Source organism: Varanus komodoensis, unplaced genomic scaffold (genome assembly GCF_004798865.1).
Source record: "Varanus komodoensis strain SLA01 unplaced genomic scaffold, ASM479886v1 scaffold1, whole genome shotgun sequence".
Lineage (NCBI taxonomy): Eukaryota > Metazoa > Chordata > Lepidosauria > Squamata > Varanidae > Varanus > Varanus komodoensis.
In genome coordinates, this window is record NW_025335268.1 from 118,383,837 (window position 1) to 118,401,310 (window position 17,474).

Genomic DNA, 17,474 nt, shown 5'->3' on the forward strand with positions numbered 1-17,474 from the left:
CTCTTCTGCCTGGGAGAGAGCCATGTTGTGGAAGCCTGTGCACACCACCAGGAAGCATGGGACTGACCACCTCAGGGCTGAACTTCGGAGCAGGACCCTCCACGGAATTGATCTGCCCATGCCCACTGCCTGTCTGCCCACCTCTGATGCCCCAGCATTGCTGCCTGCCTTGCCTGCCTGTGACCACAGTGCTTGCCCTGGACACCCTGCCAACTACAGGATCAAGGCAGATAATCTCTCCAAGAAGACCCAAGTGGCATGGATGGCAGACCCAGCCAAGTCCAAGGGTCACAAGAAGTGTGCCAAACCCCAGCATGCCAAGGCCATGCACCAGACCCCATTAGTATCAAGACCTCTTCAATCTGACCTACTGATACCAACATGGGAAACCCCCTAATTACTTCCCATTTGGAGTGCGAGATCCAAGATCCCCCCCACCTCCACTGCCTGGGCACACACTATCCCTGATCTCAGAACTGAGGCTCATGACTCTGCCTTCACCAATCCTACAGGGTGCACCAAAGCCAACCACTGCAGCTACTGTTCACTCTTGTTGATCCCGCTGGAACTACTGCACAAATCCAGCTACCACAGATAGCAGTCATGCTTCCCCCTTCTTCAACTGGGACCAAAGATCATGCAGGAACAATTGACCTTTGGCAGCACACACAGCTTTGCTTATCTGGGCTCTCCCACGAAGCAGTATCTGATGCAGTGATACAATATCTGTCCATTTCTATGCAGCCGCAGTCTCATTTTTCTACTCTCTGATCCAGGGGCAATGTAAAACAGTACCATTAAAATTGAACAATGTAAAATCAGTTATTAAAATGTCTGAAGAATATGATCATTTTTACAGGGTGCTGAAAAGATTGTAATGATGGTTCCAGGTGGAATGTTCTTGGAAGGCTGTTCTGTGGATGGGATATGGCCACTGAGAAGACCCCTCTTCTGTTTGCCATCCTCCTTTCTTCCTTGGAGGATGGCTTTCTCAGATGGGCCTTCTCACCCAATCTTAGGTGACTGGGTAGGTACATATGGTGGTCTTTCAGATATCCAGAATTGAGTTTCCAGATACAAAACATAGCCTTCTCAAAAGAATTCAGAGTTCGGAGTCTTGGTTCTTGTGCAGCATTTCTGTTCTATGAGGAAAAAAACACATCCTTGTAGAACATTAAGATCTCAAGCTTCTTGAATTTTTGACTTCATACTTATTTTTTATATTCATCACATGTAGTTCTTGTTTAACAGGAACTCCAGGCAAAGTACAAAGTAGTTCAAAAACACTGTGAGTAAAAGCAGTCATTAGTAAATATGCTGCAGTTATAATGTAAAAAGCAATCTCTAACTAATTAACCCTTGTCAAAAGGTCTTTAATCTAGATATGCCTAATTCAGTGCATATTGTGTCTTTGTGCATGATTTATATTGGAAATGGTTACCCTTCTTCCTTGGTGGGAGCATTGGGAGGTGACTGAGCTTGCACATCAGAATCCCTGAGAACAGTACTTCTGGTCCTAAAGTTTGGTTTGTGTCTGCTTCATCCATAATGTATGCCTTCCACTTTCTTAGTATAATGTGTCTGTCTTGTTATTAATGGAGCATACATCCATATTTGCTGCTGGTCAGCCCTCATTAATATCTAGAGGTGACGGGTTGACTTTTGTAGGGGAAAATTCAGTGGCCTTCATGTTGTGCACTAAGACTGTTGCCAGTAATGGCCTTGTTGTGCCTAGCTTTGAATGCACCTCGTTTACTATTAGAGGAGTGTGGGAACAAGTGAGGAAGAGAAAATGTGCCTGCATTATGCCAGTACTTCTACTCAGAATACTCATGAAGAGCAAGGGAACATGGAATGAAATGGTATCCAGTATAGCAGTGATGTAGCAGGTGTTGATCAATGTGAATTTGCTTGAGTTGAGGTGCTCTTTTTGACTGTCATGGATGTAAGTAGAGGTCTGTGGGTAATGGATGTTTATATCATGGCACGGACTCTTGACCCCAGGAGGCTGATGCTAAAGGAGATATGTGTGAGGAAGCCCAAGGTAGAGGTCTGTGGGTAATGGATGTTTATATCATGGCACGGACTCTTGACCCCAGGAGGCTGATGCTAAAGGAGATATGTGTGAGGAAGCCCAAGAAGATTGTCTGACGTGACAACTTGCTTGTAGCATTAGTGAATTACTGACCATTACTGGAATAAATGGCACCAACTAATACATGAAGATACTGTGGTAAAACTGGCAAAGATAGCTTCTGGAGCCTTACTACAAGAAGCAGAACATCAGAATCCATGGATCTCATCCTTTATCTCATGTACTTACATATTTCTGACTCAGGAGGACTTTTGAGAGGTGCAATTCTGACCAGCCCTTCAGAAGAAGGAATTCATTGGTGTCCCTTGACAGCCAATAGAGGAGCTACATGTTTTGCCATTCTGCTTCATGCATACTGATGTGTGAGGTTGACATGCATTGACAGCCACACATTGTCTGGCTGTTCTGTGACATGTTTGAGGCAGAGAAAGGGGAGATCTGTCTCAAGTTGGCATGAAATTGAGTGCTGTATTAATCCTAGCACTTCCTGCAAGAATATTGCTTCCTATTGTAATCACTTGAAAATTTGAATTGTGGCCACCCCTCTGGCTCATTGGATGCTATTAAGATGATTCCAGAAAAGTAATTAAGCCTGTTGTAGAGACCAAGGGCAAGATCATAAACATGATTGTATTCCTGATTGTCTACACAGTTGTATGGGTGTGAAAGCTGGACAGTGAAGAAAGCTGACAGGAAGAAAATTGATGCATTTGAAACATGGTGTTGGAGGAGAGCTTTGTAAATACCCTGGCCTGACAGAGAGAGAAACAAGTGGATCCTTGATCAAATCAAGTCAGAACTTTCCCTGGAAACAAAAATGATGCAACTGAAGCTGTTCTGCCTTGGGCACATCATAAGAAAGCAAGAGCTTTTGACATAGCACCCCATGACCTCTAGATAAGCAAACTAGCAAAAAGTGGACTAAATAGAAAAACGATTAGGTGGATCCAAAATTAGCTGTAAAACTAGACATAAAGATTGCTCATCAATGGCACCTTCTCAAACTGGAGAAAGATAACTAATGGTGTGCTGCAGGGTTCAGTCCTAGGACCAGAGTTCTTCAACATCTTTGTGCATTATTTAGATGAGGAAGTACAAGGTACATTAATCAAATTTTCAGGTAATATAAAACAGGGTGGAATAGCGAACACCCTGGAAGACAGAATGAAAATCCAGGGTGATCCTGATACGCTTGAATGCTGGGCTGAAAGCAACAGAATGAGATTCAATAGGGACAAATGCCAAGTCCTCCATCTTGGAAAAAGAAACCAAGTGCATCAATAAAAGATGGGGAATACATGACTCAATAGAACTGGAAAAGAAAACACCTTGGAGTTATTGTGGACATAACTCTGTTTCATTTATAGTACATAAATGTGAGGTGATATATATCTGAAGTATAGGAAAGGGATTATAGAAGAGTCAGTATGGTGCAGTGATTAAGAGTGTGGGACTGGGACTCAGGATATCTGGGTTCTACTCCCCACTGAACCATGGGCCAGCCACAGCCTTTTGGCCCAATCTACCTCAAAGGGTTGTTGTTATGAAAACAAGACTGAGAAGAGGAAGATACTTATTTAAGCCACCTTGACTTTCTTGAAAGGAAGATGATGGGATACAAATAAACATAAAAATTAATCTCCCTTATTTACCTGCAATATCAAAAGTGTGAAAGATTAAACATACCTTGGCTAAGTCATCAATTAAAAGGGAGATTGCAGCCCAGAAATTCGAAGAAGACTGAAACTTGGAAGGGTAGCAATGAGGGAACTAGAAAAGATCATCCAGTGTGGGGATGTTTCACTGGAAACCAAAGTCAAGATCATCCAGACATCATTGCATTCTCATTCAGAATATATGGGTGTGAAATCTGGATGGTGAAGAGAGCTGACTGAAAGAAAATTGATGCATTCGAAACATGGTGCTGGAGGACAGCTTTGTGAATAGCATGGACTGACAGAAAGGTTAACAAGTGGGTTCTAGGTCAAATCAAGCCAGAGCAAAACTAAGATTGTTATACTTCGGACACATCATGGGAAGGTAAACTCCCTGGGGAAGATGATCATGTTACAGAAAGTCAAAGGCAGAAGAAGAAAAGGAAGACCAAATATGGAGTAGATCAAATTGATAAATGAACTCATAGCTTTGAATCTGGAATTGCTGAATGGAGTGGATGGAACATTTTGGAGGGCTTTCATTCATAGGGTCACCATAAGTCAGAGATTACGTCACAGCACAAAACAATCATTTTATGTAGTTTGTATGCAATTTATTGTTTTCCCATGAGGTTCCATTGATTATTACATGGTTATAGGGTAGCATATACCTATTTTAGACAAATAATAAATGCAAATTATTACAATAGTGTATAATCTTGTTTGAAGCACAGTTTGAAACTAAGCAGGGTCTCCCCTTTACCACCACCACCACCTAAGTGGAGGGCTCTTACTTGAACAATGCTTTCTGTATATTTTCAGAATGTAGTAATGTGGGGTTCTTTTAATGATTGAGACCAGGTCTTTAAATGTAAAGAATAAGCATTTACCTACATTTCCAGAGGAGATTTTTCCAAAGCCCAGTATCAATAAATGCAGTTTGTTTCAAATGGTCCTATTTTCTTGGGTTTCTGACACTCCAAACTCAGAAGCAGGTGGACATTAACTATCAATGATTAGTTGGGAGACTTGCACATTAATTTTTTATATGCTAGGACCATCTGAGTGACTGAATTCAATTACAGGCTCCCTTCCTTTCTTATCCCCCCATCCTTTCCCCATGTTATTAATGTGGTTCCTCCATAGAAGAAGCCAAGGAACCTGTTGAAATGTGAAGCCCTTATTTCTTAGCGTGACCCCCTAGATAATTAGGGTTAAATTGATATGCTATCATACTGGTGACACATTTTATCTGCCTCTGTTTGTACAAGAGGATACAATGGTAGAGGAAGGACCAATTTGTGCCCTTCCCTTGCTAACCAGACTGAGATAAAAGGTGTCACTAGGACGATAACGTCCTTTCCTTGCGCTCCTTTATTGTTGCTCAATTTGCTTTTTTTCCCCCTCCTAAATCCTGTTCTTTCATTCTTTCAATACCCTTGGCCATATTTTAGCTCCATGCCATTGCATAATGATGCCTTGCTAAATGTGTGCATGTTATCTGCAACTCTGGCTGACAGCCCTGCCTGATAACCAAATTCCTAGTCATCCATCACTAGCTGCCTCTCCCCAACTTAAGAAAAGTGATAACCAAAGCATGGCTGTTTATCACCGCCAAGCAAGACTCTTCTTTCCTAGTTGGAAGAAAAGTGAGTTGGTTTCAGAGGAGGAGAGAGAGTCACCAGATCATGCCTTCAGTTTGCTTATTGTTCCCTTCTGTAGGCCTTCAAACTGGCTAGCCTGCTCTGTATCTATTAGAAACCCTCCTTCATGTGATACTGTGTGGAATTTTGCACATAATTGCTTATTTCATTTAGGTTTTAAACCTTGGGTTTTAGTTACTATGGCTAAAGAAAGAAACATGAAGATGTAGCAGGGTGAAAAAAATGCAAGAAATCCAGGAGAGGCTTTCCGTAGCCAGCAGAAGAGGAGGTGTGATCTACTGAAAATATCAATATTTTCAGATTAGAGACTGTCCTTTTTCCTAGTGCAGAAATTAACTAGCCATGGCTGCAGTAGCAAATGAAGCCATTCTCTGAGCCGTCTAGGCTTTGAGAGAAACGCTTCCTGCCAGTGGAAGGCGTAGTAGGATCAGCCTACTATGTAGGTTTGGGACAAATCCATCTGGAATCTTCTCCTTTAGCTTCTACAGACATCCTCTCATGCTCAACACATAGTGAACTGAACCAGGGGAAAGCCCATGAATCCTTGCAGATCCCAGGTTGCATAACTGGTAACAATCTTTGTCAGGTGCAGCTGCCCAAAGGATGCAGAAGAGGGATATTGTGAGTGGTTGCATCAGGCATAATTTCTGCTGATCAACCTTCTTCCTTGCTCAGTGTAGCCAGTGTCAGCAGCCCTGGGTACAGAAGAGGGGTACTATGAGTGGTTGTGCAAGGTGCCGTTCCCAGCAACCAGCCTTCTTCCCTGCCTGGTGCAGCTGGCAGTGGCAGCACGAAGTGTGGAAGAGAGGTACTGCTTGCACAACTTTGTGGGGCTAGATTGCTGGCCAGTACCCCATGAACTGTGGGAGCACTCACCAGGAACTTGGACTCAGGGCCACTTCAAAGTAGGCTGGAGATTGGGGAGCTGAGCCTAGGGAAATTGGATTCCTCGCACACCCCTAGTAAGAACCATAAGAATTGTGTTTTTTATTCTATGTCTTTAATTTTGATAGGACAGCACATGAAGGAGATGTACTAATAAGGACATACAAAAGAAGTATGCTGGACCAGAACAGAGACCTGTTTAGCACCCTAACATCCTGTTTCTTATAGCAGCCAGGCAGATAGGTGGGAAGGGAAGTACACCAGACATGATGGCAATAGCAACCTCCCACTGATTTTCAGTGGCTGATATTCAGAAGCACATTGTCCTGGTTCTGGGAGTTAGTATATAACCATATATAGTTTTCTGTGTATTAGAAGCCACCTAGAACCTTATCCTCTGTGAATTTGTCTGTTTCTTTTAAAAGCCCTCTACTTAGGTGACTGTCACCAATCTTGTGATAGCAAATTACATAATTACCGATGCAGTGTATGGAGCAAGTACTTTCTTTTGTTGTTTTGGGATTTCCCACTGTTTCACTTCATTGGATGCCCCTGGGTTCTAGTATTGTGGAAGACAGGGAGGAAAACATACCTGTCCATTTTTCCATACCAGGCACAATTGTATACACTTCCATTAGGCATCCACTTGTCTTATTTTAAAATTTGAAAAACCTCAAAGGTAACATTTCTTATAGAAGAATTGCTGCAGCCGTGTGATCCTTTTGATTGCCCTTTTCCAATAGCCTTTTTGAGATGCCACAACCAGAATAATGCTCCAAGTGTGGTGGCACTATAGATATGTATAAACACAGCACAATACTGGCAGTGTTTTAATCCCTTTCCTAATCACCCCTAAAATGGAATTTGCCTTTTTCATAGCTGCAGCACACTAGAAGGATATTTTCATTGAGGTACCCATTGTGACCATAAGATCTCTTTCCCAGCTTGGATCTCATCAGTGTATATCTGAAGTTACAATGTACACTTACTTCATGACATTAGTCTTCTATTTGTCATTTTATTGACCATTCATCAGTTTCGAGAGATCGCTCTTGAGCTCTTTGCCATCCTTTTAAAAAACTACTTAGAATAATTAGGTGTCAAACTTGGCTACTTCACTGCTCTCTCTTAACTCTAAATCATTGATGAATATTCTTAAAAAAGCCTCAATGCAAATCCTTGGAGAATTTGCACCTTGCGTCTTTCCATAGTAAGAATTGTCCATTAGTTCTACTCTGTTTCCTGTAAATCCCTTCTTTTGTTCTAATACATTTGGAAGCTGGTTTTGTGCCTAGTCCTTTCGATTTTAGAGCTGTACTTCCCAGTGATAAGGCTATATTGATATGAATACGTATAGGGGGCAACAATGTTTTGCCTTTCCTGTACAGTATTTTGATCTGAGATTTGCTACAATAATAGAAATGAAGACATATTATCTACTTCAGGAGGAAGATATTTGAGTCCTTGTACAGCTTTCATTAAGAAGCAACTAGCCTTGGAACTGTTATGCTTATGTCCGAATGTAGCATGCATGTGTAAAGATACTAAGCATTACTCAGGAGTGGTGGTTTAAGCTGTCCTGCTTCCAAATCCATTGGGTTTGGGTAAGGGCATATACTGGAATTATTGTTGAAGAATACCCAATCCTTTAAGACTAAATAGGCATTTAAAGCAGGCATTAAGGGGTGGGACCTGCTTGGACTGTAGCAGCCTCTTTGGTCCTTATGAGAAGCTGATAATCATGTCATTGCATTCTTTCATTGCTATTGCTTCTCATTCTCCCAATGTTATGTCCCAAATATGGTATTTTGCTTGGTGTATTTGAGAAACTGCAAATGTCAGTGCCTTCTTACCCATAGGGCTGGGCATGTGAAGATCCCAGTGGGAAAGTATCAATTCTTGCTGCTGCTGCTAACAGGGCTTTTGGCTTCTGAAAAGCTACATTAGCTGAACTCTGCACCCAGGGTGTGAAAGTAATGATATCCAATCCCTTCCCTTCCTCTATTTCTTTGATAGAGGCTCAGTTCAAGGAACAGAGTTTACAAAGAAGCGCTGGGTGCAAAGTGTATGCCTTATTTGCATATCCAATTGCTTAGATTGCAGTAATTACCATGTGCAAATGGATCTATTAATCACTTATTTAATTAATTTTTGTTCTTTCCTATGTTCGCCTAATTCATACCCAGTCCCACATTCGGGGCATCTCTAAAAATCTTTAGCAAAGCATTAATAAGCAATACGACCTGTTAGCTACCCCATATCAATCAAATTGATTGGAGATAAAAGAATGTACTTTCCAGAATAGTGGACATAATGTCCCTGCCTTGCCCCTCAGTAGTTGAAGGCAGAGTGGGGGATCTTGGGGGACTAATGGGAAGCCTGAAACCCATGTCCTATTCTTCAGTACCTTATCCCTTATTAATAACTCTTTTGCTCATGATAAGTTTCTTTACAGTGTTAGAGAAATGGAATTGTGGTATTTCATCCTCTGTGTATGTTTCTGGTGTTCTACACATGTACCTGGGCTTTGTCTACACGTTTGTCCCTAGCTTTGGCAATTTGGTTGTGTGATGATCTTGTGTGTTTGGATTCAGCTGCAAGCTCTGGCATAGTTTATTTTACGCTCTATTTATACAGTGTCTTTCTTCTTATTGCAAGGAACCCAGGGTAGATTACAAGAGTCTCCTCTTCTCTATTCCAGCCTCAAAGCAAGAACCTTGTGAAGTAGGTTAGACTGTGGTGGACTTTGTGGTTGAGTGGAGACTCAGTACCTGGATCTCCTGAGCCCTAGTCCAGCACTGCAAACACTGTGCCACCCTGGTTCTCAATTTATGAGATATTCTGTATAATTTTATATGAACTTATATCTTATTGCTGTCCCTCTAAAATCCTAAATTTAGAAAGAGTATACCTGATACATACTTCTGCATCTTTTCCTGAAAAGAGAAGCTTTCAGCCACAGCCTCTCTGCTGCAGATGATCTAATGAAAATATTAATGCTGTTCTTGTATTTTTTGACTATCTCTGTCAGATCCCAGTATTCTGTCTAGTCCAATAGTCAATTTTTCCATAATGATCAGATACACAACTGTATAATGCATGTTTTGATGAAGAAATTAAGAATTATTTCTTGAAATGTGGTGTTACACTCCACCAATAGCTCTATTTCATAATATCTTCTCATTTGACTTCCCATCTTACTCCATCTTCTGGTTCTGCTTTCCTTGCCTGTATATTGTGAACATCTCTTTAAGAATTCTTGAATGATACAAAACATTTCTGAAAAAGGCTAAATGTTGAGTTGTTGTAGTAGAAAGTTTCATCATTTTTGCAATGTATTTCAATCCATGTTAGTCAAGAAAGAGTTTCTGAGCTTATAGCAGAGGTTTATATTGCAGACATTAAAAAGTATACTGAGGGTTGACATGATATCTATGACATGATGGGGGACATGTACATTGACACATAGGAATTAGGGAGAAGTTATTTTAAAGGATGTTACACTTTAAGTAACAAACATAACTTGCTTTATGCACGGTGCTAAAGGTTTAACGAGTTCTTTCTTTCTCAACCACTGAGAGTTCATAAATTAGATATTAAGATACATGTTCCTAATACTCAAAGTTAATGGCTGTTGATGGTCAAAATAGTTAAGAATTTTGCTACACTGTTGACTTTTGTTCACATGAACATCAGTAGGTAACACAAGCAGGGTTTTTGCCAAAAAAAAAGTAGTTGTCTTGTCTGTCATGGTGAATATTTGCTACACTTCCTGTGGACCTGACCATGTGTAGGATAGGATTAATTCCATCCCACCAGACCCATATATTTTCTCCACAGGTTTTCAGAATGTATCAACTCTGATATTTTTTTAAACTCCATGCTGTTCCCTTAATGCAATTTAGCAGAGATGTTATTTGGCAAAGAGAAGTTAATAGAAGTGTGTGCCATTAAAGGAGGCATTTCATGGAGGCATATATTTCTTCTAAATGCCCCTATTCTATAGAAAGCCCCATCCTGGGCATGTAATAGTTCTTATCTAGGAAGCCCAAACTAGACTTAAGGGCAGGATTATCTGTTGCCCTCCACATGTTGCTGGATTACAAATTAAATCATCCCTGAGAGATGATCAGGAGTTGGAATCCAACAACAACAAGTTTCCCAGCTCTGAATTAGGATTGGACTGAGCTCCAGTATTTATATTTGGCTTTTATTGAAAGTATGGGATTCTTCTGAAACGTAGACTTGAATATAAAGCTTATTCTGTGCCATCAGACTGCTCTAATTGAATGCAACCTGCTCTCTTTCCTGTCTTACAGGTTACCTGGACAATGCCAGTACTTAGGGCTTCCAGTTGCTGATTACTTCAAACAGTGGATTAATCTCAAAAAGGTACTTTCATTGCATCTCTCTCTTCCTCCCCTCCCCAGTTGCTTCTTCATTTCCTTTTCCTTCGTCCATTCTGCCTTCTTCTCTTCCTTCAAGGAGGTATTTAATAAGCACTGCTGTTTTGCATTGAAATGAGGAGTTATTTTCTCAGAGGCTGGGTGAAGCGAAGTTCCTATTGTATTTTCTCTAATAGAGTCTTACTATATTTGATGGAATATGGTCTGCAGCAGAGGAGAATCCCATTGTGACCACTCTAACGCAGCACCTCTATGCATAATAACTCAGCATCTCTCTGGGAAAGGCTAGGTCAGCTGAAGCATATCCAAATCTGCCCTCCCACCCTCCCCAGATTCCTACATACCCTCCCCAGTGAATATTAGCCTGCAATTTGTCAGCTTTGAAGACCTTGAAAAGTACATAGAAAAAATAGCTTGCATAAGTCCTACTTTATTTATGCCTTTAAACAAACAAACAAATGGCACTAATTCTGCTTCTTGCCAATTTTTGTGACTTGTTTCTTGGTTCACACTTTATGGATGAAACTACTCAGACATCTTGTATTTCTCTAGAGAGTCCCCTCTGGCTTCCATAAGAATTACTTACACAGAAATTCCCCAACCAGCCCTCTATGTTTGTAAGAAGGTAGTTAGGAAGTGGAAATATGGCAATTGGTGCACGAAAGCAAACCCTAGTGCAATGTGTAGAAATGCAACAATTAATTTAATAATTTCTGCTTTCTGTTAAGGCATCATAGTGCCATATAACTTGACAGTTTTTCATTTTCTTCTCTCTTAAGTAGGAGTTGGCCAGATGAAATGTGCCTATACATCCTCATTCTCTTAATTTTGTTTGTCCATTTAAAAAAAAATCAAAATTAATGGCATTCTGAATAGCGGAGAATAAAAATTAGCATGATCTGTTCTGTCAAATATGGGTGAGGCACATATGTAATGAGGGAAGTGCTGGCAGCCAGTTCCTCACTGAGGCTGATGGGGGGTTCCTTCATTCCCTGCTGTCAAAGCAAATCTTTTGGCTTATTGCTGGGCTTTAGCAAATGTATTGTGAAAGCACATTGGGGCATTGTGCAGTTCAGTGACCATTAATGATCGCCATTTGAAGTTCACTAAACTTCTGTTGAATGCATAGAAGTGATATAACCAGCCAGTTGATGGACATTAAGAAAAAAGCCAAATCCCTGTGCGTGGTGCTGATTGATATCAGCTGGCTGAAACCCTTGGCTGTGTTGTACCTCCTCCCCTTAGGACAATATGTTATGTCTTTTTGCCATCATTTTGGGCTATCAGGTTCAGCCCACATGAAGTCTGGCTTTTATTATGTATAATCCTTTTTGACATACAGTCAGAGCAAAATTTTATGTTTCTTCCAGGGGAATAGCTTCATGGTAGATATGTTTGATGAGAATTCATGATGTTTCAGTATCACAGGAATGGGAGCAGCACAAAACCCCAGGACAGAATCAGCAGAGATCAGGGCTCATATAAATAAAACAGAAAAATCAGGGCCAACATCACTTAGAAATCACTTACTCTCTGATCAGCTGTGGTGACCCATGTAAGACTTTGTCAGAAGGAAATAGATGCTCACTTTCTCTGCAGTGTGGAGAGGAAAGGATTGGAATGGGTATCTAGTCCTCATGTTTTCTACACTGCCAAGAGGGAAGAGTGTTTAGCCTTAGGCTTGAAAAATCTCTAATTTTCCACAGGAAAGCTCTCAATACACTATGGTTAATTGGTGTCAGATCTATTACTTACTTATAATTTCCTGATGTCTGAAAGAGGGGTAAAGTTTGACATAATGCTAAACTATGGCTTATATAATTTAGCAGTGGGTTATTTGTGTGTCCAAGCCTTCCCTGCATGATTTATTTTCTGTTTGAGGTTAAGAAACCATGATGTGAAACCATGGTTTGAAGTTGGCTTTAAATCTTGACATGAGCTTTCCATTATGTCTGAACTTGCTTAATTTGTCCTAGTTCACAACCCCCAACTGCCTACTTAACCATGGAGACATGAGGCAAGAGCAGTTAGGCAACAAAGCTCTGTGAAGCATCCCTGCCATTTTTCCAGCCTTCAGGTGCCTTACTTGCTGTGTCTGGCTTGACGCTTCTTTCATTGTCCACCTGTTGTGGACAATGCCTGCTCTATCATGGAGCTATGCTGTGCTTTGAGGACAGTCGTAGGTAACTACTACAAAAACAGAGCCAGATTGCCTGTGGAAAGATTTTTTGGATGACTAAATTTAGAGCTAGGGTCTTGATAGAATTTGGATAAGCTCTTAGAGTTTGGACATTGAGGACCTGGTCATAGAAGAGAATCCAGGTGATGCTTTAGTCTTGATTAGGTGTAGACCATTGGCAACACTTTCTGTCAATTCATTTTGGACAATTATTCCCATGATACTCATGGCCCAAGACTGTTCCTGTGCATGTGTGCTAATAAGAATCATTATTCTGAGAGCCAGTGTGGTGTAGTGGTTAAGAGCATGGGACTGGGACTTAGACGATCTGGGTTCTAGTCCCCGCTCAGCCATGGAGCCAACTGGGTGACTTTGGGCCAGTCACAGACTCTCAGCCCAACCTACCTCACAGGGTTGTTGTTGTGGGTAAGATGGAGGAGGAGATGTAAGCTGCCTTGAGCCCTTTGTAGGAAAAAGGCAGGATATAAATCGATAAATAAATAAAAATCATTGTAATTGATTACTGAATATATATAACTGTTTCTAGGAAATACCTCCAAGCTTAAGTGATAAATTAACTAACCAAACTTATTGTTCTCATGCGTTGTACTCTTTGGTGAGCAGTAAGATTCCTTATAAAGAAGACAATTAGTGTTCTTCATTGTATACAGTGGTGCAGGGTGTGAAGGAAGGGTGGGATTAGTTCTTAGGAAGTTAGAGGCTAACTTCAATTGTTTTCTGGTGTCTTGTAGAGATTGGGGAGTTGTGGAAAGAGCTTGCCAGTGAGGTGATCTGATTACAGTAAACTTCAACAGTATTTAAGTGTATGTTTTACTAAAAGATGGGAGATAGTGCTAAAGCAGCTGTGTATGAAGATTTCTCTTGGAGCAGGGCCTGAGCAGTTAAGTATCCAACAGAAGAATATCACAGATCCCTCCACTGGTAATCAGGTTGGGACTGCTAGCAAAGTTCACAAAACAATAACTTGTTGGACTACAGGCAGAAATCTTTCACCAAAGGTTGAGAGGATAGGCTTAAGAAACAATGGCAGGAAACCTCCATTTGATGTGTTTAGGACTGCAGAAGGAAGGGAATCTTTAGGACTGTGTCTGGTTTGGGACATACTAAGAGCAATTAGAGATCTCAGAGAGGAAACATTTATGCTCCCTGTTCTGTTGCTGCAGCAATCTGGTGGTAAGGGAACGGATAGAATTGTGGCATTCCTCAGCTGCTGCAGAAGTATTTGGGATAGCAACAGAGTATTCTCAGAGCATCTTTGCTTGTTGGTAGGGTATATCATGACCATAATTGAAACCAGCCATGACTTAGTGTTATATATGACTGTGACCAGTGGAATTGGTGAGTAGTACCTGTTGATACAGGTATTGTTGCAATTCAGCAAATTGCTTGCTAAGTGGTTAGCCATAACTATACAGCTCCAACCCATTGGGACTAGCACATAATTGTATTTGGGACTAGCACATAATTTAATTCAAGTGTGCTACGTGCATGTTATGTTAGAGGGTAGAGTGGGTGCTAATCCTGGCCCGGTCCTTGTGGCCTCTATATAAAGGTCTATGGGGAGGCTTGGATGGTAAACAGTAGGAAATGGTCTTACTATATTAGTCAGGCAAAGAGTCAAAGTACAGAAGGAAATATGCTGGTTTTACCTGCAAAGAAGCAAAACCAAAACATGGCATTCCTCTCATTCAGTCTGAACGGTGCCATGTTGTGGATGTTCTGTTTTTAGTTAACAGAATTATACTGGCATCTCCTCCATTGTTTTATGTCCTCTACAGTAGGATAGGCAGGAAACTGATTCATGCTCTGTAACCTTGAATGTCCTAGTAATGATGTTGAGCTCTCCATATTCTCGCTGGTTGTCAGAGCCAAGATACTTCCAGTGGTGTTTAAGCAAAGAAACCCCCACTCTTGGATGCACACCTTAATGTGGTGAGGTGCGCTCAGAGAAACCAAGAGTAGTGCTGCCAGGAGGCTGGACTCTTTCACTAGGCTGGTCTTTTAGCAGGGTTGTCCAAGGAGGAAAGGTCAAAGCTGATAGAGCAGAATAAGATGCACCCACCCTCCTCTGGAATGATAGTCACATCAGCAGAAGGAAAACTAATAGTGATGGGGCAGAGACACTCCTTAAGGGGAGCTACTGGGGAGCAGCAGTTAGTTGAAGGAAACACTGCCAGAGGATATTTCTTAGACAATGATGCTCAAGCTAATTCTGGTGAGAAGTACATAGAAGGCAATGGTAAACCACTTCTGAATATTTCTTTCCTAGTAAGTTCTCTGACAAAACAATCCAAAATGAAAGAAGAGTTAATGCCAGAATATGGTACTACTTGGGCAGAAGGCACTCAACCAGTGACTGGGGAGGAGCAAAGGGCAAATACAAAAATGATGACAGGACTAGATCAAAAGCCAAAAGGAAGTTTAGTAGCTGATATGCACAGAGAAAAAAAAGGAAAGTCAGATGTTGCACAACACATAGAATTGAAACATGGAGTGAGAGAAGTACAAGGTTGGAGGTGACTTGACAGCACATGGCAAGCAAAGGCAAGTGCTCTAGTTAGAATTGTAAGGTATTGTTATCCTTTGCTGCAAAAGTTAGTACAGAAAAATGTTGCTTTTTCATGTAAAGGTTAACCACAGCCTGGCACATGGATGCAGGGAATGGATAAATGCAAGATCTTAGGATGGGAAGAAATCAGTAGCAATGAGAATGATCCCTGCTCATAGCTGGATGTGTTGTCAGAAGTTTTACTTCCCCTGCCTGCAAATGCTTCCCCTCTGCCAAACTGCATTGGCCTCTTTCTGACATTTTTAATGTCACTGAGCTATCTTGTATCCTTTTGTGAGCTGTCAGCTTATTGAAGACTTAGGGCAAGGAGTTTATTGTGCACTTTGCCTTGACTAGATCTGTACTGGGGAGGGCTGCCAGGGTTATGGATTTTATTAGAATGTTCTTGTGTATCAGCTCTCCCTTTAAACATTCTCAGTGGACAGCCATTGAGATAGTTGTTGAGTGCTCTTGACTGGTTTTCCTTCTACTGCTGTCAAAAGCTGTCTTTATGATTAGCTGAGGTGCTGTAGGTCAGAATTAAGGTACAAATTTGTGCTTTCTTAGCAGGTGATGCTCAAACTTGGAAAAACCAAGGGTGCTTGCAGGTCGGGGTGGAGGGGGCATTAGGGAAATGATGGCTAGAATAGTTTGCTATGGGGAAAGCTCAGGACAGGATGGAATAGTTTGCATTCGGCTTAGGCTGTAGTATATCCTATTCTTGCGTTTTGCATATTGAGGGCTTGTACCCACAGAGGTGCTTGTGCTGATCCCCACTGTAGTTGAAAGAAGGAGAGGCCAGCAGGCATGGGTATACACCAGTGTCCATTGCTAAATAGCCATCTGTTAAGCCTCTCACTCAGTTAAACCAGGCAGTTGCATTTTACCTGCATAACTTCTGCTGTAAACTCTTTAAAGCAGGGATCCATCCCTCTTGCACTTTGAGCTGAAAATGCCATGAACATTGATGGTGCTATATAAACGATTGGTTGCAGTAGTTGCCATACAATCAGATGCATCTCCTTAGGCTGTGTAATAAAATGACTTTGATTAACACTTAACAGGAAGCAAAAGTGGAGGGGGGTTCATAGAAATACAATAGTCTGCACCAGTCCTTGGTTCCAGCGTGGCAAAGAGGAGGACTTAAGGGTGGGATGTGGCACACACTGTATTTCATAAACCAGCATTTTTGTGGTATGGAGCTACTGGTGCATGTGCTATTGGGGTTGCAGGCTGGAATCTGTCTGGTAGTTTACTTGATGTTGGTGCTGCCGTGTTGCCAGTTCCGATTACAGTACCAAATGAAGCACTGACTGCAATTTTAGCCTTGCAGTAAACCTCATTGATAAATAACACCCATATGCTTTGACTATTGAGTGGTTCACTGGCGCATCAGAATTTCTATGATATAGAACTGACTCATAGCACAGTCTAGATTGCATAGATTAGTTGTACACTGGCACACATTGGAATTAAAACTTGCCTAAAGAGCTTGTGTTGTTCTTTTCATGCATCTTATCCTCTTAGTTGGTTTTGATGGAGTTGTCTCCTTAAAAAATGAAATTGAACATTTGTGTCTGGAAAAAAAATAGAATTTAAATGTGGTGACTGTTTTCTGAGTGTAGAGTCTGGGCTCTTTCTGATATTAGTGTTATCCAAGTCTAATTGAGTTTTCCATCATGCATATTTTGAAAGATATAGTAAAACTGGAAAATTAATAACTTGAAATAAATTATTAATTAAAAGTGATGAGAGGTATGCAGTTATCTTCCCTATGAAGTAGTGCTAAAGATTGGGAGACTCCCATAATGTTCACTCTTATCTATTACTTTTCTAAGTAGAACTATATAAAATCATGAGCGGAGTAAAAACATAACAGGAAACAGACTTTTTATCCTTTCAAGTAGTTACTGCAACCAGTGAACCTCCAATGAAATTAACAAGCAGCAGGTTTAAAACAAGCACATAAACTACTTTCACATGACCTACAGTTTATTTGTGGAACTCTTCTATCGGTACTG

At 41.0% G+C, this 17,474-nt stretch overlaps 1 protein-coding gene across 5 annotated transcripts in view; it reads left to right on the plus strand.

Annotated features, from left to right (window-relative positions):
* Nucleotides 1-17,474, plus strand: part of ERI3 (ERI1 exoribonuclease family member 3) — a 277,371-nt gene that overhangs the window by 88,384 nt on the left and 171,513 nt on the right. For all 5 annotated transcript variants that reach the window (XM_044442391.1, XM_044442400.1, XM_044442373.1 and 2 more), the window contains exon 6: nucleotides 10,619-10,691. In XM_044442391.1, the coding sequence (XP_044298326.1) occupies nucleotides 10,619-10,691 (73 nt within the window). The remainder of the gene's footprint in view (nucleotides 1-10,618; nucleotides 10,692-17,474) is intronic.